Here is a 26,118-nt window from a genome sequence, read left to right on the forward strand (position 1 = left end):
ATATCTGCTTCAAATATCTCATTATTTTACATTTAGTAGATAATCAAACTAAATCTTAAAAATGCTTCTAAGTTTTACCTAAATGGGTAGTTTCTTAAAACTACTGAATTGAAGCTTCTAGCCGATCGCCGAAAATGTATATTTAAAAAAAAATGGGAGAAGTTTAAATGTAGGGAATAGGATTAAATTATCAAATAAACTCCATTTTTTTCTAGTAATTGGCAGATAAATTTAATACATAAAAACTTTGTTATTCAATATGCCAAAATATATAATATTAAAGTGATATACTAATGAATATATTTGGCATATTATTATGGTACTTTCAGTTCTCAAACTTTTAAAGTAAAAATATTGATCAAGATTTATGTATGACCACTTTCTTTTTTTATTTAGACAGTCTCACTCTGTTGCCCAGGCCGGAGTGCAGTGGCACTATCTCAGCTCACTGCAACCTCTGCCTCCAGGTTTCAAGATATTCTCCTGTCTCAGCCTTCCAAGTAGCTGGGATTACAAGTGTGTGCCACCACACTTTGCCAATTTTTAAATTTTTACTAGAGACAGGGTTTCACCATTTTGGCCAGGCTGGTTTTGAACTCCTGACCTCAAGCGATTCACCTGCCTCAGCCTCCCAACATGCTGGGATTACATGTGTGAGCCACTGTGCCCAGCCAATTCTTTCTTTTTGATACAAGAAAATAATTTACTGTGCAGAAGTTGCCTATATGTCCATTTTTGCTTTGGTTACCTATGCTTTTGAGGTCTTGCTCAAGAAATCTTTGCCCACACCAACGTCCTAAAGCATTTCCCCAATGTTTTCTTCAAGTAGTTTCATAGTTTCAGGTCTTACATTTAAGTCTTTAATTCAGTTTGATTTGATTTTTGTATATGGTGAGAGATAGGGGTCTAGTTTCATTCTTCTACATAATCGGTTTTCCTAGTACAATTTATAGAAGAGACTGTCCTTTCCTCAACATATGTTCTTGGTGCTCAGTGGCAAAATAGAATGACTATAGTTAACAATAATTTATTGTATATTTCAAAATAACTAGAGAGTGAATTTGGAATGTTCCCAACTCAAAGAAATAATAAATGTTTGAGGTGATGGATATCCCAATTACCCTGATTTGATCATTATATATTGTATGCTTGTATCAAAACATCACATGTACCCCATAAATATGTACAACTACTATGTACCTATAAATATTGAAAATAATTTTTTAAAAAGAAAATTCTGAATTTGAGTATTCTAAAATCAAATTCAAGGTATAATACTGGTGAAAAATTGTGAACCAAATATGTTATTTTAGTTTCTTTATTGTTGTGGTAACAAATTACAACAAACTTAGCCAATTAAAATAACACCCACTTATATTATCTTCCAGTTTTTATGATTCCAAAGTGTTGGCTCAGCATGGCTCTACTGAATTCTCTGCTTAGGGCCCACAAAGCTGAAATCAAATTGTCACCTAGTCTTTGTGTTTTACTGGAGACTAGAGGAAAGAACTGGCTTTAATGCTTATTCAACATGGAGGCAGAATTCATTTTCTTCTCACGTTTTCAAGCCAGCCAATGGGCAAAAGTCCTCATACTTCAAATCTCTTTGTTGTCTGCTAAATCTCTCCACATTTAAAGACTCATGGTATTACATTGAACCCACCTGGATAATCCAGGATAACCTCCCTATTTTAGAACAATCTTCATTGTCTCTGCAATTTTTTTTTTCCATGTAATATAACATAGCCACAGGGATGACACCAAGGGGTGAATGAGGGTCATGGGGCTCAAAATTCTGTCTACCACATATGATGAAGCTCTTCATTTTCCTCTCACATTTTGAGATTCTCTAGTAATTGTTCAGTTTAATTATTCTTTTAGATATTAAATTTTAAATGTAAGACCAAATTAACTTTTTAATGTAAATAAAATGATAAAAGTTTACAAATATCCAACTATCTGTTACCCAAAAATTAATTTTTCAAAGTAAAAAGAATTTAGTTATGGAAATAATAAATTGAAAAGTTACCTTTTGCCACTGTCTTTGTTTCTGGTTTTTCTTTTTTCTCAATTTTTTCCTTGTGAGTTGCTTAAACAGAAAATTTTACATTAGTACACAGTTTTAATAGATTTCAAAACCAAGCTTTCTTTTGACCTCAGCTTCATAAGTGCTAAAACCTAATATGTAATATTTTGAAAATTTATGACATTAATAAGTCTAATTCAGAAATAAAGAGTTACCAATGTAATAACAGTTGTATAGAATTCAATGTAAAAGTCTAGGCATTAAAATTTAGCTTTTTGAAAATCAGATCCACTCTTTTTCAAGTCATTATTACAAATAGATAAAGCTTTCAGGGAAGACAAACTGAGAGGGAAAATTTTTTATAAGAATTTGTCAAAAAATATATCATTATGTTTATTTTTAAATTTCAATTAAATTGTGTCATTTGGTAGATTACCAAATAATCATACATTTTTTCAATATTTACATACTACTTTTTCAAGAATAACAATGGTAATTAAATAAACTATGAAAATTAAGTAGTAAAATATGAGATTTAATTGGACAGTTGATAAAGTATATGTATTGAATTACCAGAGAAAAAATTAGTTCCACAGATTTCCATTTCTCTAACGTATAACAAAAATAGTAAGAATGTACATCAGCTTTATTTACATCATCAAGAAATGTTTAAAATATGTACTCAAAAATCTATTATTTTTAAATACAGTTGTTGAATAGTGTCCTCCAGAATCTTGGAGAGATGATTTAAGCCTTAGAAAGCCTAATGTTCAGTTGAAGACCAGTGTCCCTGACAGATGCAGAGTTGCTGAGAGCCCAAGTGCCTCCTCCTCCAGAGTTTCAGCCTCTCCACCATTCAGGCCTGCCCACAGCCACCTCCACTACCACTTGGGATTATGCGTAATATATTAGACAATGTTAACAAAAGGAGCATTATGCTAGGCTAAGCAAGGCATTAGTCACATAAGGTCACAGGATTACATTATAATAACATATCTCCTAAAAAGTAAACATCTTTTAATTGGCATAAGGTAAATAAAAGAGCACTTACAATGTAGAATTTATTTCTGCTTTTCAATTTGAATACATTTTTCTGCAGCACTTATAATTTAAGGGCAAAAATTCCTAACTTTTTTTTTTTAATAGAAAACATTTAGCTACTGTGAAGTTTGAAAAAAAAAATCACAAGGAATAGCTGATTATTTCATTAAGTCAGAATACACAGAACCTAGTGCTAATAATTCTGCTTAACCCAATAGCAGACAAGAAAAGGTCATCTATTTCTAGAACAGAGAAAGGAGATGGTTGTATTGAAGTTCATGGAAATTGAACATGAAGAAAATATGATAAGAAAATAAGAAAATAAACATGAAGAAAACAACAACTATTTAATTGAAATTTTCTTTTTTTTTCTGTAGGTTATTGGGGTACAGGTGGTATTTGGTTACATGAGTAAGATTTTTAGCGGTGATTTGTGGGATTTTGGTATTTTTAAGTGTAAATATACCATAAAAAATATTGAAACGTATTTCAACTGATCTGATTCCTAAATGTCATAATGTGTTCTACCTAACTGGAGTGTTTAACAAAACAAAAACTTCAGCAGACTATGCATACTCTGGATGCATAAATCAGCTGAAATCTGGCCCGGTTATCCTAGACACAATCCACCATAAAACAATAGCAAAAATTAAGTTAGAATTTTACTTCACATCATACATTGAGATGGATTTTTGAGGAATTAACGTACATTTAAAATAGGAAACAATCTTTTTTGGATGGGCACTGTGGTTCACACCTGTAATCCCAGCACTTTGGGAGGCTGAGGTGAGCAGATCACTTGAGGTCAGGAGTTCGAGACCAGCCTGGCCAACATGGCAAAACCCCATTTCTACTAAAAATACAAAAATTATCCAGGTGTAGTGTGTAGTGGCACATGTCTGTAGTTCTAGCTACCAGAGCTGCTGAGGCATGAGAATCTCTTGAACCCTGGAGGCAGAGGTTCCAGTGAGCTGAGATTGCACCACTGAACTCCAGTCTGGGTGGCAGAGTGAGACTCTGTCTCAAAACAAACAAAAACAAAAACAAAAACAAAAATCTTTTTTCAACTTGAGGAAAATATTAGTGGCTATTGAATTAATTATTGAATGAAGATTCAAAGCCAGAAACACCACAAGAAAATATCAGCATATCTAACCACCTAAAAATTCAAGAATCTAAACATATGCATACATGCATACACACATATATGAACTCACACATGTCCGTTCACAAAGACAGAAAGCAAAATATTAACTGTAAAACAAAGTCAGAAAAATATTTGAAAATAAGTTATAGATGAAGGGGTATACATATCCAAAACACACACACACACACACACACATATCATTTGGAGAAATGGGCAGTGAGTATGAACAGTTACACATGATATATACATCGCTAAAAACCATATTTGAATCTTTCAACTTATAAATAGTAAGAGGTTAAAAATACTTTGCAGAGACATGGATGAAGCTGGAAGCCATCATTCTCAGCAAACTAACACAGGAATAGAAAACCAAACACTGCATGTTCTCACTCATAAGTGGGAGTTAAACAAGGAGAACACATGGACTCGGGGTAACATCACACAGTGGGGCTTGTCGGGGGTTGGGGGCAAGGGGAGGGAGAGCATTAGGACAAATACCTAACGCATGCAGGGCTTAAAATCTAGGTGACAGGTTGATAGGTGCAGCAAACCATCATGGCACATGTACACCTATGTAACAAACCTGGATATGTATCCCAGAACTTAAAGTAAAATTTTAAAAGAAGAAAGAAAAACTAAGAAAACATGATACCTTCAAAGGAACACAATAACACTCCAGTAACAGGCCTCCAAAAAAGGGAAATCTATGAAATGCCTTCCAAAATAATAATCATGAGGAAACTCAGAGAGAAATAAAGAGAACACAAAAAATAAAAAGGAAGGAGAAAAATAATTCACGATCTGAACATGAAATTCAGTAAACAGATAGATATCATAAGAAAGACCCAAACAGAAATCCTAGAACTGAAGAACTTAATGAATAAAATAAAAAATAAAATTAACCTTAACAATTAACTAGATTATCAGGAAAAAATACAGAGGAAGAACATTCTCATTTAAACACTATGCAGCTTTTTAAAGAGAATGAGAACAATATTTAGTGATATGAAAATATTTCAGGATGTATTGTTAAATTGTAAAAGTCAGGTTATAGGACATACTAGATTTTGTGTAAAAATAGCAGGAAAATAACATGTACTATCTGGAAAACACATAATAAAGCTCTGGAAGGATGCATGTAAAATTTACGGAGTGGTTTACTGTGAGTATGTGGGTTTGGCATGATATGGGAATCAGTAGGCTGGGAGCAAGGTAAGAGGAAGGTTTTCACAAAGTATCTTTATGTGTAGAGCAATTAGATCTTATTATCTATTCTACATAAATAAATAACAATTAGAAATTAAAGCAATCTAATAGATAATCAAAATATGCAAGTTACAATAATGACATCTACTTTCTTACCTATCAAACTGACAAGTACTTCTGATATAGTACCCTCATTGCTGTCTAAGGCAGTCTGAAAACTGCCAGAGGAAAAACTGACACAACATTTCTGGAAAGTAAAGTGGTAACTGAGTTCAACAGCCTTAAGTATTTATCTCAATTCAGAAATTCCTTTTTTCAGATTCTAGTCAGAGAAAATAATCCTAATTTAATTTGTAAAACTGCATGGTCATCTAATATCTGAATGTAAAGAGTAGGAAGTCAATGGGAAAGGAATCAGTGTGTTAAAACAGTAATAAAAATAACTTCATACCTTTCTTTTCAGGTTTTTCTTTTTCTCTTACTTTTTCTTTTTCTTTGTGTGTAACTAAAAAGAAACAGATAAATAGTTTTCATCTAAATAACAGGAATAAATGAGGAGATGCTTGCATGGCAGTTTTTTATGTCAAAAACTTACCTGCTACTTTTAGAAATCTTTCTTTAACTGGATTGAGATTTTATGTAGTTAGAAGTTTAAACTTCAAGATAATTATAGATTTATTTCTTATTTCTATTTTTATTTCATATCCTCCAAGCACAAACTAGTACCTAAACCAAGTTTGATTGCAAAGATAATAATACCCGTCAGCTTTTCCAAATCCTTAATTGAAATAATTGGAAAATTTAAAAAATTATCATGCTATATGCCAAAGGAGCCTGGCTTTGATATTGGATGAATGCCAGAAATATGAGGATGAAAATATAGAGAAATAATTTTCTGATCTTGAAGCAGAGAACAATCAACCTAAATAGTATGTATTAATCTTATACAGAAACACTCCACACTAGATGTTTTAAAATATATACTGGAATAAGACTAGAAAATACGAAATCTTTTCAGCAAAAATAAAATTTAACTTAATATGAGCAGTGATCTCATCAATTATTACGACTAAAATTTAAATCATAATCTTACCCCATACCTTAGTCATAATTCTTATTCATTATCCATGCTAGAAACATGAGACTCATCCCAATTTGTCTTTCTCTTTTATTTTTCCTTTTCATTCATTCACCAAGCTCTTTCAATCATGCCTTTTTAATATTCCTCTTACTTGTTTTCTTTTATCCAATATTATTCTCCTTAACTATCACTTATTTACACAAGAATGTAGAAAGAACACCTGCTATGTGCTAAAGACTCTCAACAAGATAGAGTTCATTCCTGTCGCCATGATGTCAATAAACTAATGATTAGTGGATGCTAAGCAAATAATTATAAAGGTAGGTAATTGCAGGGAGTCAAATTGCTATGAAGAAAAAATGCAATGTGGAATGTTGATGTATAAAATGACCTAATCTAATCTGTTTGTTGGGGAGGAGTCCTTGGTAGAAATGACATTTAAGAGTATGAGAAATGAGAAGAAATTAACCTAGTAAGAGATTAGGAGGGCAAAGGGGAAGAGACCAATTTCCAATTCAGCAGTTGAAGCAGGATATCTCTTTTGGGCGTATTATTTTACCTATCATAATATTATAATATCCTGACTTCTCTTTTGAACTTTTAGATTTTAGATTTTTATGTCCCATATTAACCTTTCTAACATGAAAATCCGATATCATTCACTCCTCTGTTACAAATGTTAGTGCCTCCTCACTGCTTAGCGTGATATCTGTCACATAGTGGGTGCTATATCAAAATAAAAATATTTTACTGCTCTAGGGATCTGACATTTGCTTACCAACCCCGTGTTTACCAACCCAATGTCATCTGCAAAGAATTTCTCCTTGAACTTTATACTCTAGTTATAACTAAATGCTAGTAGTTCCACAAGCACACCATGTGCCCTCATGATGTTTCTGCGTCTCTGCCTGTGTGTGTCTTCCACCTAGAATTACCACACCCACATTTATTCATTTTCCTTTCCCTATTCCATGCACTCTTTCATCTTGGTTCAAATGTCTCCTCTGGAACATTTTCTTTGATCTCTACTTATTCCATACACCAATTGCACCATGTACATAATTTAATAATAATATTGATACTGTTAACATTTCTAACTACTCAGTAAATGAAATCCTTTGGGGCTACACCATATTTATTATTATTATTATTTTACATTTCCAGGTCATCACAAGATCTCAGTCACATAGTGGACTCTGTAATATTTTTGAATAAGTGAAATTCTAAAATATTCTAAGAGCTAGTTTTATTGTCTAGTTAAATTCTATTTATGGATGATGTGGTGGAGCTATAATAGACACTGCTTGCTTCCAATTATGTGAAATTTTTGACAACTCATTAAAATTTCTCAAATAATTAAAACCTATTGAGAAAAAGGAGGAAAAAACTCACCTTAGAACATTAAGATTTTTTTTTTCCACATCTAATGGTTCTTTTAGTTGTTTCTGAGCTACTAAGTTCAATATAAATAACTCACAAAATAAGGCGAGGAAATAACTATTCATACTGACCACAAACGGTTTATTTTGGTTCCTTTGAATCCCTATTAATTAAGCAGAAAACCAACAGAAAATTTTGGCAAAAACAAAGCTTCTTTTAAAGCTTCTCTGGGGGGACCCAGGTTTGTGTGAGATAAGCTGTGCTTTCAGAGCCCCGATTGGAAAGACCTCCCAGGGAAACACCTAATCTCTTGTCTCTGCCTCTGTAAGAAATGAGGACTCACCCACCTTGGACAGCTGGTTGTCCATTTCACTAAAGGATTTTCAGATTGACGTGTGCATAGGCATAAACGGGAGAATTAACGCAAAATCAAAAGAGCAAAGGGACTGAATTCGGACTCAAATTAGCATATTCAGGCCTCATTCCTGTTACCCTAGGGAGAAATCTAGTTCCTCCCAGTTGAAGTGTTGATTTACAGACCCTGTACTGTATGCTAGCATTTTATTATCCCCCTCAGAAATGGTATCACAACACTTCGTAGTGAAGCAGCTGGACCCTTGGGCCCTAGGGAGCTTTTCATAATGGCAGACGGCCACCGAAGCTTCTTGGACAGAAACTACAAACTTTGGCAAGACTGTGCTCAAATACCAAGTTGTGAAACGACTTTCAACACAGCAATGCAACAATCAGCAACTGCCCTGGTAATCACTCTAAAATAAAAATCACCTGATACAACAGCTGCATTTGTTTGAGCGTCTCTTTGCTTAGAGCCCACAACCAGGAGATTTCATATGGAAGAAGAGTACCTCCTTGTCACCAGCCCTGTTTGGCAAGTTATATCTTAGCCAGCACAGTTTTTAGCTCAGGACGGAATAAGCTTCTTGCACCTGCTAGAGTTTAATTTGTTTGTCATCCTTATTTACAAGAAACAAAAGTCCCTTTGGTATGCTGATAATTAAAAACAAATGGAATCCACCAGTTGGAATGGCGCTGATGTCTGGTATCTGAGTTGGCACGGTCCTGCTATTCCTACCCTTGCCCAGACTCTGACCTTTCCCTGACCAGAACATTCAGCTCAACTGGACCCAAGCACATCTCTCACCCTCCCATCTGGCCCTTTTCCAGCCCTCCCCAAGCTGTGCTCTGTGCTTTTGCTTTTGACCCTGGTAGTTGCCAGGCAGACTATGTCTTTTTCTCAGGTATATCAGAGCTCATAATCTGCCTGACCCTGTTTTTTTTTTGTTTTTTTTTTTTTGTTTTTCCACAGGGAAAAACAGTCTCTTGGGGTCAAATAATGAGAGGTAATGAGAGCCAGATTGTCAGAGTTCTTTACTTAATCTTCCTGTTCTTAGCTTGAAAGTCAAAAATTGTAATGCCAATATTTTTAAAGTACTGATTAGTATAGGCTACTACATTCTTCAATTGATGGCTAACAAATAAATTTAACCAAACTCTAGAACATACTTAACTTTAGACTATTGTATAGGACTAATCTTAAATACCCAACCGCAAAAAAAAAAAAAAAAAAAAAAAAAAAAAAAAAAAAAAAATATCAGAGGGATAAGCAGGTAAGCATTACACCTTTTCATTATTAACAACAACAACAAAATACTTTGAGGATCCTCTCATTTTCACATTTCTTGTGCTTTTTTGGTAGGTATTAGTGCTAAAATAGTCTACAGACTTTAAGTGGGTGAACATTGCAAACAGCTTCATAAAATTCATATGTATTTATATTCTAATTTGTAATGTTTTATGAAAGAGCATGATACAAATTCATCTTAAACCCTTAAATTCCGTTTTAGCCACCAGTAAATGATAAGGCCAGATCTTTTGGTTAGTGTCTATGTCTTTGTGTGTATGTTTCTTTTTTATTTTGGGTAGCTAATTTGTAGAAGTTCAGTTCCGTGGTAAGGCAAGATGATCTCGATGCTTTTTAAGAGATAATCATAAACTCCATAGAAATGCAATATTGAGTTAAAAATCTTCTTAAATATTATATTATCCATTTTTCCTAAAGGAAGAATTTATTATTTTAACTTTAATACAAGCATGTAATTTTGGAGCTGATAGGAATATAAGAGGTAACTACCCTGAACTTCTTTGTCCACGGATAAGAAAACATGATCATAACAGTCCATGACAGACCAGGAAAAGAATGTAGTTATCTAATTGCTAAAACAGTACTCTTGCTTCAAAACTACACTGTTATGTCCGTCCCAGGTTCTGTGCAGACTGTAAACTCGTTCTCATGAGCCAAATTGTGCTGATAGAATTCTCCAAGCACATTGTCTGTGATCTACCTTCCAATAGTGTACTTACTTCTTTTTCATAATAAAAGTACTTTCATTTACCTATTAAAGTGAAGATTTGGCAAATTACCCAAAGTTGTAAAACTAATCTGATACTTATGCATTAAATCACAAAAGATATTTTATAATTCTAAAATATTAGTTTTATTTTCAAATTCAATTTAATTGTATGGACAATTTCCCCTTCTCCTGGGGCTACATAGCCATAGTAAGAACTGCAATCGCTTTCTCATAAGTGAACATTCACTATGGACACTGTGATGCGTAGCTTTGTGCACACTCTTCTGGCTTCCTTGTCCAGGTTTATTTTTCATGATTGCCAGACAGGGAAAGAAAATATATTTTGTACTCTAAGGAGTTAATTAAGTGCAGCTAAGAGAAGACAAAAGTAAAAGTTTATACAGTAGAGGATGACTAAATGAATTTGTGGGCTTTAAGAGCATTTTTATAAGGGGGTTCAGGATATTTAAACACATTTTAATGTATTTGATTACATTTTGACTTTTCAGCCTCACCATCAGCTAAATCCCTTGTCAGCCTATGATTCCAATCTTGCAATTTGTTTCCCAAAAACTGAAGGAGTTCTAGACAAATCAGTGTTATTATTCTGAATCACCCTTTTTAAAAACTCCTTTTGATTTTTTTTTTTTTTTGTGCATGTCATATTGTTATGGGTTGAATTGTGTATCCCCAAAAATCTATGTTGAAGTCATTACCCCCAGAACCTAAGAATGTGACTTTATTTGGAAATAAGGTTTTTACAGAGACAATCCAAGTTTAAGTCATGAGGCTAGTCCCTAATCCAATAGGACTGATGTCGTTATAAAAAGGGAAATTTGGGCACAGAGAAGGATATGCACAGAGGGAATGCATATCCTGTGAAAAGACAGAGCCACAGGGAGAGCATCATTTGAAGATGAAGGCAGGAATTGGAGAACTTCATCTACAAGGCCCGAAAGCTTGCCCACAATCCTCCAGAGGCCAGGAGAGAGGCATAGAACAGATTCTCCATCACAGTCCTCAGAAAAAACTCATCCTGTGGAAACCTTGACTTTGGACTTCTAGTCTCAATATGGTAATATTAAGTCTAATGCTGGTAATAATAGTAATAATTAGACTTCCGTTGCAGCCATTGAACCAAGTTTCCACCTGGTTCCTTGACGACTGACCTCAGCTTAGCTTTTGTGTCTTCCCTGTTAGGTTTCATAGTCCACACCTGAACCACAAACCACTAACTCCTCTGAGGTCCTTCCAGAAAACTGCAGTCACACCTACTCAACAACGGAGGTTGCCAAACCCCAAACTACGTCTCTCCTCCAGGACATCTCTGTGAAGTACTTACTACACGGTGGTATAGTTGTGTATTTACTTTTTCAAATGTATCATTAACTGGATCTTATTCATCATGGAATTTGTAGTGTCCAGTATGGTGTTTGGTACAAAGTAGGTACTGTGAATAAGTGAATGTGTATTCTCACCTAGTGGCTGTGGCCACTTTTTCCATTCACACTATCTGCCTGTCAGAATACACCCTATTCCCACTGTCTAGCCCACTCTGAAGCTGACCGAATGCTGTCTGTCCAGTATACATTTCTGTTAAGTAAACTTTTCCTTTTTTGAGGTCACTTGTTCACCCAACCACCTGACAATACAGGTGGATGTAGCAGAAACCTACTGTTCTGCCTGCCTAGCAGGCCGTCCTGTGGTCTAGGAGCCTTCTCGGAAAAAGTTCACATATTTAGTTATATGTTTACCACCGGGTTCCTGCCTTTTCTGATTTGTTCTGTTCTACAAGTAAATTGACATGTTTATTAGTTAAATAGAAGCCCAAATCTTATCTAATATCACCAATAAAACTCACGATTGCAAAAAATAAGGCAATATACAATAAACAACTACATGGGGTGGGGAAAGCTAGAGGAAACTTAGAAATACATTACTGTTTTTCTCCAGATAATTGGATTGTGGGGGTGCGGTTCCTTTTTTTTTTTTTTTTTTTTTTTTCATTTTCCAAATCATCCATATTTATCTGTATTATTATAATTTTTGTTGTTTCAGTGTGGGTGTTTTCAGATTATAAATTCAACTTAAATTACAATGGCTTAATTAAAGCTAAGTGGAAAGTTGTCTGTTGGAATGTCAAATGCAAAGTTTTCTGTAGGAATCCAGTAGAGATTAACAAAATAGAAGAATACTTCATTCACAAATTAAATCATTATTTCCATATTTATTGAGTGTGTTGGGTACTCTGTTAGATGTTAGAGTGGTTTTTAATTTGATATAAGCACACACATTCAGACCTGGGGAAAACCTGAGAGACTATGAGCCCGTATCCCTTTGTTCATGGATAAGGAAACAGAATCATAAAAGGGAGTGGCAAAGCTGACCTAGAACATACATGAAGACAAACATAGTTCCCTTCCTCAGTTACTTAGGTTGACATACACCCACAATTAAAATATGTTGTCAAAGTACTTGGAAGAGCAAAAGCTGGGGTGTAACAGCATGGACAAAGTGCTTAAATGTCCCCAGTGAAGAACAGCAGTGAGGACTTCTTACAGGAACTGATATTCCATATAAGAATCAAAGAAATAAGCAGGCTTTTGCCGAGGGACTACACAGGAAGGGCCTGACGGCTGGAGAGAAGAGAGCATACAAAAGCGCACAGTTATGAGACAGTGACGATGCCTGCTTAGGGACTACTCAACAGCTCAGCCTGCCTGCAGTACAGGGGGCATCAGTGGGGTCTGTAGTGCTAAGGGTGGCAGGGAGGAGGAGGTTGTATCTGTGGGAAAGCCTGGTAAGGAGGTAGCAGAACAGGGAAGACGTGATAAACTACGAAGCTGGAACATTGTAGGGGTAGCAGTGATCATATGAGGAAGGTTTTATAAGCCAGGTTAGAAAATGTCACTTTTATCTCTTAGCACTGGGGCACCAACAAATGGATTTAAGCCCATAAGTGACTGGATTAGCATGGACCTGAGGGGTTAATGCTGGGAAATTAGTTAAGAAGTCACTGTCACAATTTAATTGAGAGATGATTGTGGAGAAGATAGCAGTTTGAGAAGAGAGAAAGTAGACTAAATTATAGTAAAGAGGAGCCAAATATATTGAGCTCTAATGTTGAGATACCAAGAGGTCTATGACAGGGACAAGCTTTGGCGTTGAAAGAGAACAAGAAGTCTATGGCAGGAACTAAAATTCAAATGCCTTCATAGATGAGGCAGGTAAATTAACATGTACCCCAATGGTGAAAGAGGGAGTGGTGGAGACTGTAGTAAACAGAGGGTGCAGGTTCTACTTCAAGGCATCCAGTTGCTCGTTATCGAAAACACTGGCTCGTCAAAAGAAACCACCGTGGGATATACTTGAACTCTAAGCCATGAGTTCAGCAGACAGTGGTTCTAACTCTGGCTACTCATTTGAATCATTAGGGCAGCTATGTTCAAACCCCGGCATTACTTCCCAAACATTAATGGCCCCAGGATGGAGTCTGCACATGGATATATATTTTTAAAAGCTATCCTGGTGATCGAAACTGCAGTCGGGGTTGAGTATCACCCCTGGCAACAACAGCTCCTAGATATTTAGCCTGAATAATTTGGGTGCACAGTGATGTCAGTTATTAGGACAAAGAATACAGACAGGTGAAGACATTGTCTGCAATAGATGTTAATATGGGCTTGAATATATTAGATGAAAGAAGTCTTTTAGGCCGGGCGCGGTGGCTCAAGCCTGTAATCCCAGCACTTTGGGAGGCCGAGACGGGCGGATCACGAGGCCAGGAGATCGAGAGACGATCCCGGCTAACACGGTGAAACCCCGTCTCTACTAAAAAATACAAAAAAAACTAGCCGGGCGAGGTGGCGGGCGCCTGTAGTCCCAGCTACTCGGGAGGCTGAGGCAGGAGAATGGCGTAAACCCGGGAGGCGGAGCTTGCAGTGAGCTGAGATCCGGCCACTGCACTCCAGCCTGGGTGACAGAGCGAGACTCCGTCTCAAAAAAAAAAAAAAAGAAGTCTTTTAGTTACCTGTGTAAAGTCAGGTGGGAATTTTATAAGAAGGCTCAGAGACTTTTTATATTCTATACCTTCAGACTTTTCAAATATCAAAATTAACGAACCACATGGGCTCCTAAATTAGTTGATGGCTTAAATGAAATACTAAGGGATTATCCAATTAAGAAAAAACTCAGGATATTCAAGACATTCTTAAGATTTTGTTTAAGATATGTGCACGTTAAAGATGCATTTTTAATGAGGAATTTATAATATCTTAAGGGAATGATGACACTACATTGGTCATACATAAACTGTGTCCTATTGTCAATGTGACTAAGCTCTTCACATATAGTAAGAAAAGCAAAACAAAAACAAAACAAAATTTTAAAACCACCAAAAAAACAAAAGAACTCATCTTGCTGCCTAAGGAAAAAGCAAAAATAGTAGTTATTCTGACTTGTTCTGATCTCCCAAATAATGAAATTTTGAAATTTCAGAAATTTTCATAAACCTGTGATCCATAAGCATAGTAACTTTACGTTTTACTTTTGCTATGTTGATATCTGAAGATATGCAAAAGTCTTTGTGATAATGCTATTTTTCTACCATGACTGTAAACTTGGTAATATTTGCCATTTTGTGATTTCTGTCTTTAAATACTTTTATCTTTCTATTCACAAACATAAAAATTGCTCAACATCAGTAATCATCAGAGAAATGCAACTCACAGCCACAGTGAGATATCATCTTACACATTCAGAATTATTACTATTAAAAAGTCAAAAAAAACGATGTCATGGATGCATAAAATAGGGAACACTTATACATTGTTAGTGGCAATGTAAATTTGTTCAACTTCTATGGAAAACAGTATGGGGCTATCTCAAAGAACTAAATATAAAACTACCATTTGACCCAGCAATGCCACTATGAGGTATCTGCTCAAAGGAAAAAAAAAATCGTTATATAAAACAGACACCTGTACTCACATGTTGATCACAGCACTATTCACAGTAGCAAAGTCATGGAACCAACCTAAGCATCCATCAGTGGATGATTGGGTAAAGAAAATATGATATATATATATATATACCATGGAATACTGAAATACTATGCAGTCATTAAAAAAGGAATGGAATTATGTCCTCTGGAGCAACATGGATAGAGTGGGAGGCCATTATCCTAAGTGAACTAACTCAGAAATAGAAAATCAAATCAAATATTGCATGTTCTCACTTACAATGGGTACACATGGAAATAAAGATGGAAATAACAGACACTAGGGATCCCAAAATGGGGGAGATTAGAATGGGGACTGAGGCTTGAAAAATTACCTATTGAGTATTATGCTGAATATTTGGGTGATGGTTGTACTAGAAGAGCTCAATTCCCATCATTATGCAACATACCCAAGTAACAAACATGTGCATGTATCTCTTGAATTTAAAACGTTTTCTTAAAACTTGTATTTTTGTATTTAATTATCAGTCCCTCTAAACTCTGACTGGCATACATGCTTGTCAAGATTCCTTTCTAAATGGTGCCTTTAATTAATCCTTTGACTCCAGGATGCTGTTTAAGTAATTAGATCTGGTGATTTGAAGTTTATTTATTGAAAAGACAGTGTAATAGGCTAAATTATAGCCCTCTAAAACATGGCTACATCCTACTTTCTGGAATCTGTGAATGTTTTATACATATATACACACATATAAATATATAATAGATATATAATAGATATATGTGTGTGTGTGTCCATATATATATATATATTTGCAACATGATTTTGCAACATGATTAAGTCAAGGATCTTGAGATGGTGAGATTATCTTGGGTTATTCAGGTGGGCCCAGTTTGTGGTAATTTGTTACAGCAGCCATAGAAAACTAGTACACCTATGACAAGCCATCTGACCTGTCTACCGAGATAAGTACTGCCACATCTCATTTCTCAGTTGTGTTAAGACTGAAAATAGTGGAAAGGAGATTTAAAGGTGCATACAGTCTATACATCTTTTATATGGTGTGTGCTCTACAGGTAAGCTATTAGAATTAGGTAAGCCCACACCAGGCTACATGGCACACAGACTGATGGGAAGGGAACAGAGATGGTATCTAGGAACTGGTAGATATGTGCAAATGCAAGCAGATCAGTGAGGTCAACCAGCAGGAAGCGAGGTCCTAACCACAGGGTTTCAGAGACAAATTCTAGATCCTATGGCTATGAACAAATTCTGGTGCTACAGTCTCAGCAGGCACCAAAGAACAAAAAGAAAAAAGAAAATTGGATATAGGATGTAGTGGAAAAACCACATGTTCTTATGTTAGAGATAACAGGCAAAAATGTCGCTCTACAAATTACTAAACTTGACATAATGATTGAGTCCAGCTAAACCTACGTATTCTTAGTTTAAATGGAATTATATCTACGATGCTAGATTGTTCTATGAAGATTAAGTGAAATATTAGACATAAAAAATTATATACAGTATTTGGTCCATAGTAGATAAACACTCATACAATATTAATTTTTTAAGAAGGGAACCACAAATATAGAACTGACAGGGCAGTAAAAGTAGTTTAGTGTTGTGTTACAGAAACTTGGGATGACATATCTTATATTTGTTCAGCCTATGATCAGACAGATATCAAATGATACTAAAGATAGAGAAAAAAAGGAATTCAGATAACAAACCTACAAGAGACCTCACTTATCCAATTAGAGGTGGTTAAGATGATTCATTAATTAGCTGATAGTTACTGTTTAAAATTAGTCAATAATTCTTTCAAGAATTTCATATATACATTTCATAATTATTTAATCCTTATGACAACCCTATTATACCCATTTTACAGATGAGGAAATAAAGGCAAAGAAAGATTAATTATCTTGCCCGAAGACAGATAGCCAGAAGTTATCAAATTTGGATTCTAACCCAGATAATTTAATTAAAGACCTTCTAAAAGTAAGAAAAGTTATGGTAATATCACCCTTTATGAAAATCATACCTTGTGCTCTTAGTTTATTTATTTATTAGAATATCTGAGTATTTACCATGGGTAAAGGAAATGTTCTTTAATAATCATGACTGGAACCTTTTATGTATGACAAATAGCAGTCTCTCTAATTCTCTGCAATTAGTCTGTATCTATCTTCTTATTTAAAACACCTGTGGGCAGAGTTATTTATGATTACAAAGGATCCTCAGACTGTTGACAGCTAGAGAAGACTGGTTAACATTTCTTATCATTTAACATGTGGACCTACATCTAACCATGGGTATCCATTGTTGGATATAGCTTTAAATATGATTGTATTCTGCAAGATCATTTTGACCTACAAAAACTTTAATTTGAAACCATCACCCTAATGTGGAATCTTGTGCGTTCTTGTAGGTAACTTGTACTAGAGCGCTCTGCTTGGTACTCACAACTATTCCATTGCTGTTAACTCATTCTGCCTGTTCCCCAGGACCATTTATATGAGTCACAATTTAGTCAATGATATTTGGTAACCCAAAAAATTCTTCTAAGCAAATGCAATGTTCCGCTATATTACTATATACGTTCAATACAAGGTCACACATACATACAGTATTCTGATTATATTTATAAAATAAAATAAATTTCTACCTCTTTTATGAGGAAAAAATCCAAGGTTAATTTAGTTCAAGGTAAACCTTAACTAACATGTCAAAACTTATGCCCTAAAACCATAATAAGTACTCATTGCCTGGTTATCATTTAAAAGGCATATTCTTTAGCTCCGTACACTGCTGCATTCTTCCCTGAGGAAAATATCAAACAAAATAAACAGAGGGACAAAGTAGAAATAAGTTAGCTTGATATGATAAATTAAAATTTCTTAATGTGGATGCCTATAAAAGTAACTAATTTTTATAGAAAAGGAGTCAGAATTGAAACTCATTTTTTGACACTATGAAATCAATTAGTTAGCATATTAATATAGAATTGTTTTAGGAATATATATCTGTGGGATTACATACTCTGTGTGGGGGTTGTTTTTTGTGGGTTTTTTTTTTTTTTTTTTTTTTGTATCCCACTTGATGGGTAAATTATATAGGTGTAAACTCCAAGGCTCTCCCAATGAGTTCCATGCTACTAAAAACTTTTAGAATATCATATTGTCCCTTAAAGGAGAAAAAAAATATATAGAGAAATAGAATGTGATCTAGCTTCCACCATAACGAAAATCTTTTGTCTCCCCACAAACACACCACTTTGAGCATAATGAATCTTTACACTCAAGTATTTATTGACTCCTTTATAATCATCACAGACTACTACTACCTTTCAAATACCATATCTTTTCTTCTAAGGGTTGAAAACGCTGTGATAATAATTTAAATTCCTAACTATCTATCACATACAACCATAACTGACATGGAATATGGCATGCAGAAAACAGTATTTATCTATATACAAGAGCAGTTGCAAAACAAAACATTTATTTTCACTGAACTATTTGAGAATAAAAAGCAAGCATTAGTTTACCTCATTTACAGATAGGAAACTAAGCAATAAAGTGAAATCTTTTGTTCATATTCACACAGAAAAACTGTGGAAAAAATAAGCTATCTCTGATTTCCAGCTCAATGTGGAACAACTGAAGCTCTACTTTCACTTTCTTGAGAAATAGTTACTTTTACAAAACATATTTGGTCTACTCAAGAAATATATTCAGATTAATAATCTCCAGCTCAGTCTTTGAAAAATTTATTTTAAACTTCAGCCAAATTCACTGTTTTAATTATGGAAGACTTGCTAGTTTAATAAACCTACTCTACAGCCCACTGCTCAAAGTCTTTGACATCAGAATTCTAATATAGCCAGGTCCAAAATGCAAATGGTGCCATCTGCATTACCACCTCCACTCCAGCAGCACTGTTATTAAATTAATAGCACAGTCTGCAAGAAAAAAACAGCAGGGACCCAAATGATGTGGAACCAGTTGAGTTTCTGTTTAACCTTCAGCAGATAGAAACACAGAGCCAGTTCAGTCATGGTTCGCTTAGTCAATCCGTACTCAAGAGCTGTGTCCAACTTCTATGACCAAAGGAATTAAGAACCAAAAAAAAGAAAGAGAACAGTAAGAAGACATTAGCTGCCTAAGTACAAATATAAATAGGCTTCAACTGAGTGAGCTTCAATGTTCTGATTGTTGAAGAATTGGCTGACCAATCTAGAATGAATTCAAACATTAGGATTAAAGACATAATATCTGTAGAATGATTTGAGCCCTTCACAAAAAGGAAGAACATGAAGTATATTTTAAAAACAACAGCAACAACATGGCATTGTATTAATATAAACTCACATGCTAGTATAATTTAATTGGTACTTTTGTTATTTGAAAATTTACTATCTGCAACTGTAGCATTTACTACAGATAATTTTGCATTAGCTGGTTTATGACACAGCAAACACTGGATAAAATTCCATTTTTATCTCAGAAACAAATTATCTTATTTTCTGTCTGGATTACACAAATATAGTTATTATGAAATCTTTATTTTTGCCCTGGCTCATTCAAAATCACGTGAAACTAACCATTGGGAAAACCTGGGCATGCTTAGAGAATATATTTTCGAATGTCTTGCTTCCTATTAGTTTCTTTAAAGTTTTATGACTATCTCTGTCACCCACAGAAAAGTTATGCTTATAAGATGAGCAACACAATGCTGGCCTTTCTTAATATGCTTCTGCTGCAAGATTGCTGTAACTGGATTTAGTTCAGTTGAAAGTGATATTCACCATCATGTTGTCACTGTCCATCTACCTCTTGAAGCTGTGCATTATATGACCTCTGCCATGAGGTCATATAATGACTCTGCATTTCTGCACCAAAGATTGTAAAGATATTGCATGACAGAAGGAATTCAGGTTAAGACAAAAATAAACTCTGACTTGTTACAGTAACTTCTTAAAGAAAAAAATATATTTCCTCAGTAAGTCAACATATATTTGAGCTACTCTCTTAGTAATTGTAAATAATTAAAAAATTGTTACATATTTTGAAGTTACTTTGATTCCAATTATAAGGTATTATTTATGTTATTTATACATTTATAACTGAAATTAACTGAGGAGTAAATGTACTTATTTAATTTCAAAAATGTTACAAAGAACACTAAACATGAAAATTTTTCTTTCTCCCATATGAATACACAAAAATGTATCTTTAAATGAAGAATAACCATAAAATTAAACATTTACCTTTAGTTTGTATTTTCCTTTCAGGTTTCTCTTGTTTTTCAGTCTTATCTTTGTGGATTTCTAAGAAAAAATAGAATTTATAATTTTAAAACTCTGAAAATGTATAAAATCTAAGCCATAGCTATGACCTAAACTTTATAAACCTACCACAAAGTTTAAATTATTATACAGTCACTAACAAGTTTATTGGAGTCTAAAAAAGTCTTTGTAACATATTGCTAAACAAATCACTTATTTATAGAAATAAGGGAAAAAATGGAGTTATCTCAAAATTAGAGTCATTTGGAAAAGCTTAAACATTTAATAGACAGAGCTATGTTGTCACCATTTTCAGTGCTAAAATTGGTCACAAACTATAATTATGTTTTATTTCAATTACTCTCAATACAAATTAAGACTCCTTAATAAGAATGTCATTTAGATTTAGGAAGATTTAGTTTTTACATATTAAATTAAGAATTTGTGAAATGAACTGTAACAACTATCTAATAGGAAATACATCTCAGAAGTATTGACTCTGAGCTATGTTTATAATCAGCATTTGGCATTACATTTAACCAATAATTACTGCAAGCAGATATGACACATTTCATATAATAAGTTAGTTGTACGTTTTTTTCTAAACATCAGGTTTTAGTAAATACATTCAATTTTCTGCTAGCTTCAGTATACATACATTGCCAAGGCTAAGAAAATGGAGTTAATTCTGAATTTGCAGTTAATTTGGATAGAAGTAAATTTGAGATTAGAGTTTACAAATATGATTACTACCTTTGAAAAGTGACTTAATTTTAAATATCATGTTTTTTCTTAGAAAAATGCTAATGAGGTTTACTTATTTATTTATCACAACTTTATTCCACAGATGGTCTGAGATGGTGTTAATTACTGTACATATTTTAAATTCTCCATTTGTAAATTTGCATTTGCATTTTTGTAATTTTTCCAAAACTCTACTAAATTAAGATCAACCATAGAAACACCCTAAATATCTTCAGAAAAGACAGTCACTAGTTTTCATTTACCTGTTAAGGAGGTAACCACCATTGTGAAGATTTTCTTCCTAATTTTCCTCATTAATCAGTCATCTTACTATTTACAGGGTCACTAATCAACTCTTATCTCAACTCTGACTTTGAATATGGTGATGGAGATATGAACAGGTAAGGCACTCATTCTTATCTCTGAAAACAATTCTCCAAAATGCAAGGAAATATCTCCAAACGATATAGGAAATGTCCATCTTCCTGCCTCTCTCACTATTTTGTTTATTTCTTCTCTAGTCTCCAAATTTTACTCTGCAGCAGGGTTTCTTACCTTAATACTATTGACTTTTTGAATTGGGTGAAGCATTATTTGGGGGAGGGGCTATTTTGTGCATTTTAGGATATTCAGCAGCATTCCTAGCCTCTACCTTTTAGATGCCAGTAGCCCCCATATCCACCTCCCAGTCTTGACCATGAAACATGTCCAGAGACTTTGCCAAATGTCTCCTATAGGGCAAAATGAACCCTAGTTGAGAACCACTGCTCTAAACTTACATGATAACCAGAGTAATCACTATCACTGTCCAGACCTATACTATCCAATGCAGTAACCATTAGACATGTGTGCATATTAAGGACATGATATATGGTTAATCCAAATTGAGATGTGCTATAAGTGTAAAATATACACTAGATTATGAAGACTTAGAATAAAATATAAGTAAAATATCTCATTAATAATTTCTATGTGAACTGCATTTTGAAATGATATTTTGGTCATATTGGGTGTGATGGTTTTATTAATGGCTCCATTTGGCTAGGCTATTATCCCAACTTATTTTATTTAACACTAACCTAGAGTTGCTTGCAGGTATATTGCAGATGCAATTAAAATCACTAATTAGTTGACTTTAAGTAAGATGATTTTGCAGATTTTGTATAATTTGGATGGGCTTCTCTGATTTCTTTGGAAAGCCTTAAAAACAGGCCTGAGACTGACCAGGGCAAAAGGAGAAATTCTGCCTCTGAATGACAACTTTGGTTGACAGCTTCTAGGCTCAACTTGCCTGTGATCCTCCCTTCCTGACTTCCTGTCATATGGGTTAAAAAATGCGTAGCCAGTTACCAACATTTGCGTAAGCCAATTCCTTGTAATAATTTTTAAAAGTATAAAAGTGTCTCCAAGATATTCTATTGGTTCTACTTCTCTGTTTAATCCCTGACTGATACATTGAATTAAATAAGATATATTATTAAAGTTAATTTTATATTTTTCTTTTTGCTATTTCAAATGTTACTACTAGAAAATTTTAAATTACATATGTGGCTCCTATTATATTACTACTAGACAGGTCTAATGCAGGTCTAATCCCAGGGGGAGCAAAGGACCTTTATAAATAACTTTAGGTCATCCACAGAGACAAATTGATTTCAAATGAACTGCAAAAACCAACTTGATATTCTCTCCTGTCAATACTGTTTTGCTTGCTCCCTCCTCTCCAAACCATCAGATGCTATGAAGAAGACTGGTGCTTTGTTTAATTCAGGTCCATAAAGCAAGCAAAATATCAAAGATTTATAATGATCTTTGGATATACTGAGGGAGTTTGCCTTTAAGAGATCATACCTTACTCCTAGTAGGTATTAACTGGAATATAGAGATGGCATGAAATTTTTAAAATTGAAAAAATGCATGGAATGCTACAGTCACCACGTAATGGGGAGGCCTTAAAATTGTCATTTAGAATAATATTTTTTGTAGAGGTAGGGGTGTGTGCATGTGTGTGTGTATATACGTGTGTCTTCCGTAGACATCAGTTGACCATTCAAAAGAATAAAGAAGGGATTCTGGAGCTCACATGGGAGAATAAGACGTGAGTTAGACTCTTACACAGAATCTGGTACTGAAGGCAATCTTTGAAAAATCCTGTCGAATCTCCCAGTATAACTTAGATTTTGGAGAAAACACTGGACCAGAGTGGTGGTGGTTTGGGGGACTAGAAAGCCAGTCCTTGTTGATCATAGTAGGGTTTCCTGCATGGTAGGTGTAAATTTGCACATCAGAAAACAGGTGAAAGAAGTACTAGCAGGAGCTACCTTGCTCCTCTTAGCTCTTGTGTACTCAGTCATATCCTGACAAAGGGAATGAGTGCTAGGTAGTAGCAGTAATTGAAATGAGCTAGGGACCATCCTGAACAACAACAACAAAAAAAGACAAATCTCAAAAAGACTAGGGTCAAGACCACCACTCAGGTGAAGGGAAAGGCCGGGGCAAATATATTATCTCCCTTTTCCAAATACATGAAAGGGAGGTAACTCTAAAGTGAAAAGCAAATACTTGCATGTTGGATACACTTCATTATAAGCTTTACTTAAGCAAAAATAAAAATGAATAAAGGAAAATTAGACTGAAAAAATGGTAATTTATTTCAGAACAGTTATTTTTTACTCTGTGGTAAGTACAGTAGATGCTACCTAGTTCTGCAACTTAGATCAAACTCACAGGTAAAGCCTCATTCTTTATTTTCCTTATTCTGCACTTCAGCCTTAGAACAAACTAAGACAACCTCACTGCTCTGGGCAGATGCAGGCAGTTTTCTTGTAAACAGAGGTCACCCATTCTTAAAGAGATACATACACAGTAAAGTCTCTACAGCTCACAACAAAGTATACAAACTTACATAGGCAGATTTTTGTTTTACAGGTACATTATTGACTATTTTTTAGCTGAAATATTAATATTTCTACAGAGGCAAGCATAGATAAACACAGCTGAACTAGTAAAGACATACATCCACCTACATTTCTTTGCTCAGGAAGACAAAAAATTATTTCTGATGATTCAGACTTAAGGGGAAATTAAATGTTTCTCTGCATATTTTATTGCAACTTTGCATTTTCTTTGGGGACTGGATTCCATCACTGGTGTCACTGACTACGGGTATCTGATGTCAGAAGAATCCAGTAAAGCCTCCACATGGTGTGCCAGTTCTGTCGCCTTACACTTTAGCCAGGAAATGATGACCATTCAAACTCCTGTCCAATTCAGTAACATGTTACTAACGTAGACTTTGGAAAGATATTTTTCTCATAAGGAGGCAATGCCTGATTTGTTACCTTCAATTGTTCTTTCCAGCTAAGGCTATATTTGTATAAATTGGAAAATCAAATTTAAAAGATTCAAGTCATTAAAGGTGGTAATTTATCGTCTCACAATCTTCAAATAAAATTAAGTTTTCTATATTATGTTATTACTAGCTTCTGGTTATTTAATAATTTGCAAAGATAGGTGAATGTCTCCACTTAATATAACATGAAATAATGTATAATAGCATAAAACTTTACTTAAACATCATGACACTTTTTGAGGACCAGTTCACTTAAACCTGAACCAAACCTGGATACAAGAGACTTAGAAGAAAGGCAAGGCAGTCGTTATTCACCTCCACATATATGTCCTTTGCAATTAGGTGGATGTCCAATGTCTCTGAAAAGGTGTTAAGTCTCAGCACCAGATGCTAGTTGGAATCATAAGCCACGTTTGTAACCGGTAAATCTTGAAAAATGTTTTGTATCTTAGAAAGCACAAAGGTCAAAGTATCTTAATCCACGTGTGAGTCTGTCCATAAATTCTTAAAGATATGAGTTTCTATTTGAATTTTGAGAAGGGGAGAAGGGAAAAAGATGTGGGAAAAGAAGTTACAATTATCTTAATGTGTTAGGAGGCAACCAAGGGAAATCCCTTTGTTCTACTGAGTCACTGGCAGCTTTGCCTAATAAGAAAGAATCAGTAGTACTCCACTAAAGTTGCCGGTGTCAGTAACGGTTTCAGTGGCACTGGAGGATTTAAGAGAAGGGCAAATTAATTTCAAAGAATGCAGGAAGTGTATTTCTACTTCTTTGACTACTCCTGACTTTGCCCTAACACTTTTCCGGCAGCTGGTAGGGAGATATGAGAGAAGATAAGTGGAGGAAAAGGTAGTATCTCCTCTTAGATTCTTATCACTATTCATCTCTCACTCCAAGACTAAAAGCTTTTGAAATTCAAAGAAAACATTATCATACTAGGCTTAAATGCATTTATAACTTTATTTCATTAAGGAACTCAGAGAATTTAAACTCTGACTTTCATGGTTTATCATTCAACGGCGATAGCAATGAAATATATCTTCCTCACATACACTGTTTTTCCAAAGTACAATGCCAAACAGAGGAGGAGGTATAATAATTTATTATGCTGTTGAGAATAAATAAAAACTAGTCGTATTTTTAGACTATTCTTTATTTGAGGATTCCAATGATCTGTAAAGAATTATTTTAATTATTTTAATAATCATCTGAAAGATGTTATAAATCTATAGTATACCAACATAATTAAAATATGCATTTTGATAGGAAAATGTAGACATAGATAAAACTATTAAAAGATCTATACAAAAATATTTGCATCTCTGACATCCATTAAAATACAGCTTAATGTTGAAGATAATTAACACTGGAGTCAATCTACTCTATTCAAATCTGATTTCCATACTTACTAACTGTGTGAACTTCATTTCCTCATCCATAAAATAAGATTAACAGTAGTATCTACCAGATAGGATTAATGGGGATTAAAATAAGTTAAAATGTAAAACATTTAG

At 34.4% G+C, this 26,118-nt stretch overlaps 1 protein-coding gene across 50 annotated transcripts in view; it reads right to left on the bottom strand.

Moving 5' to 3' along the window:
• The window catches only part of TRDN (triadin), a 410,256-nt gene that overhangs the window by 287,901 nt on the left and 96,237 nt on the right, over positions 1-26,118 (bottom strand). For all 50 annotated transcript variants that reach the window (XR_012433400.1, XR_012433399.1, XR_012433398.1 and 47 more), the window contains exons 5-7: positions 20,490-20,549; positions 5,872-5,925; positions 2,030-2,089 (exon numbers count right to left, since the gene is read on the bottom strand). Coding sequence is in view for 45 of the 50 variants with exons in the window: in XM_074036974.1 (XP_073893075.1) it covers positions 2,030-2,089; positions 5,872-5,925; positions 20,490-20,549 (174 nt within the window). In the remaining 5 variants the exon portion in view is untranslated. The remainder of the gene's footprint in view (positions 1-2,029; positions 2,090-5,871; positions 5,926-20,489; positions 20,550-26,118) is intronic.

The sequence above is a fragment of the Macaca fascicularis genome, chromosome 4 (assembly GCF_037993035.2).
Source record: "Macaca fascicularis isolate 582-1 chromosome 4, T2T-MFA8v1.1".
Taxonomy (NCBI): domain Eukaryota; kingdom Metazoa; phylum Chordata; class Mammalia; order Primates; family Cercopithecidae; genus Macaca; species Macaca fascicularis.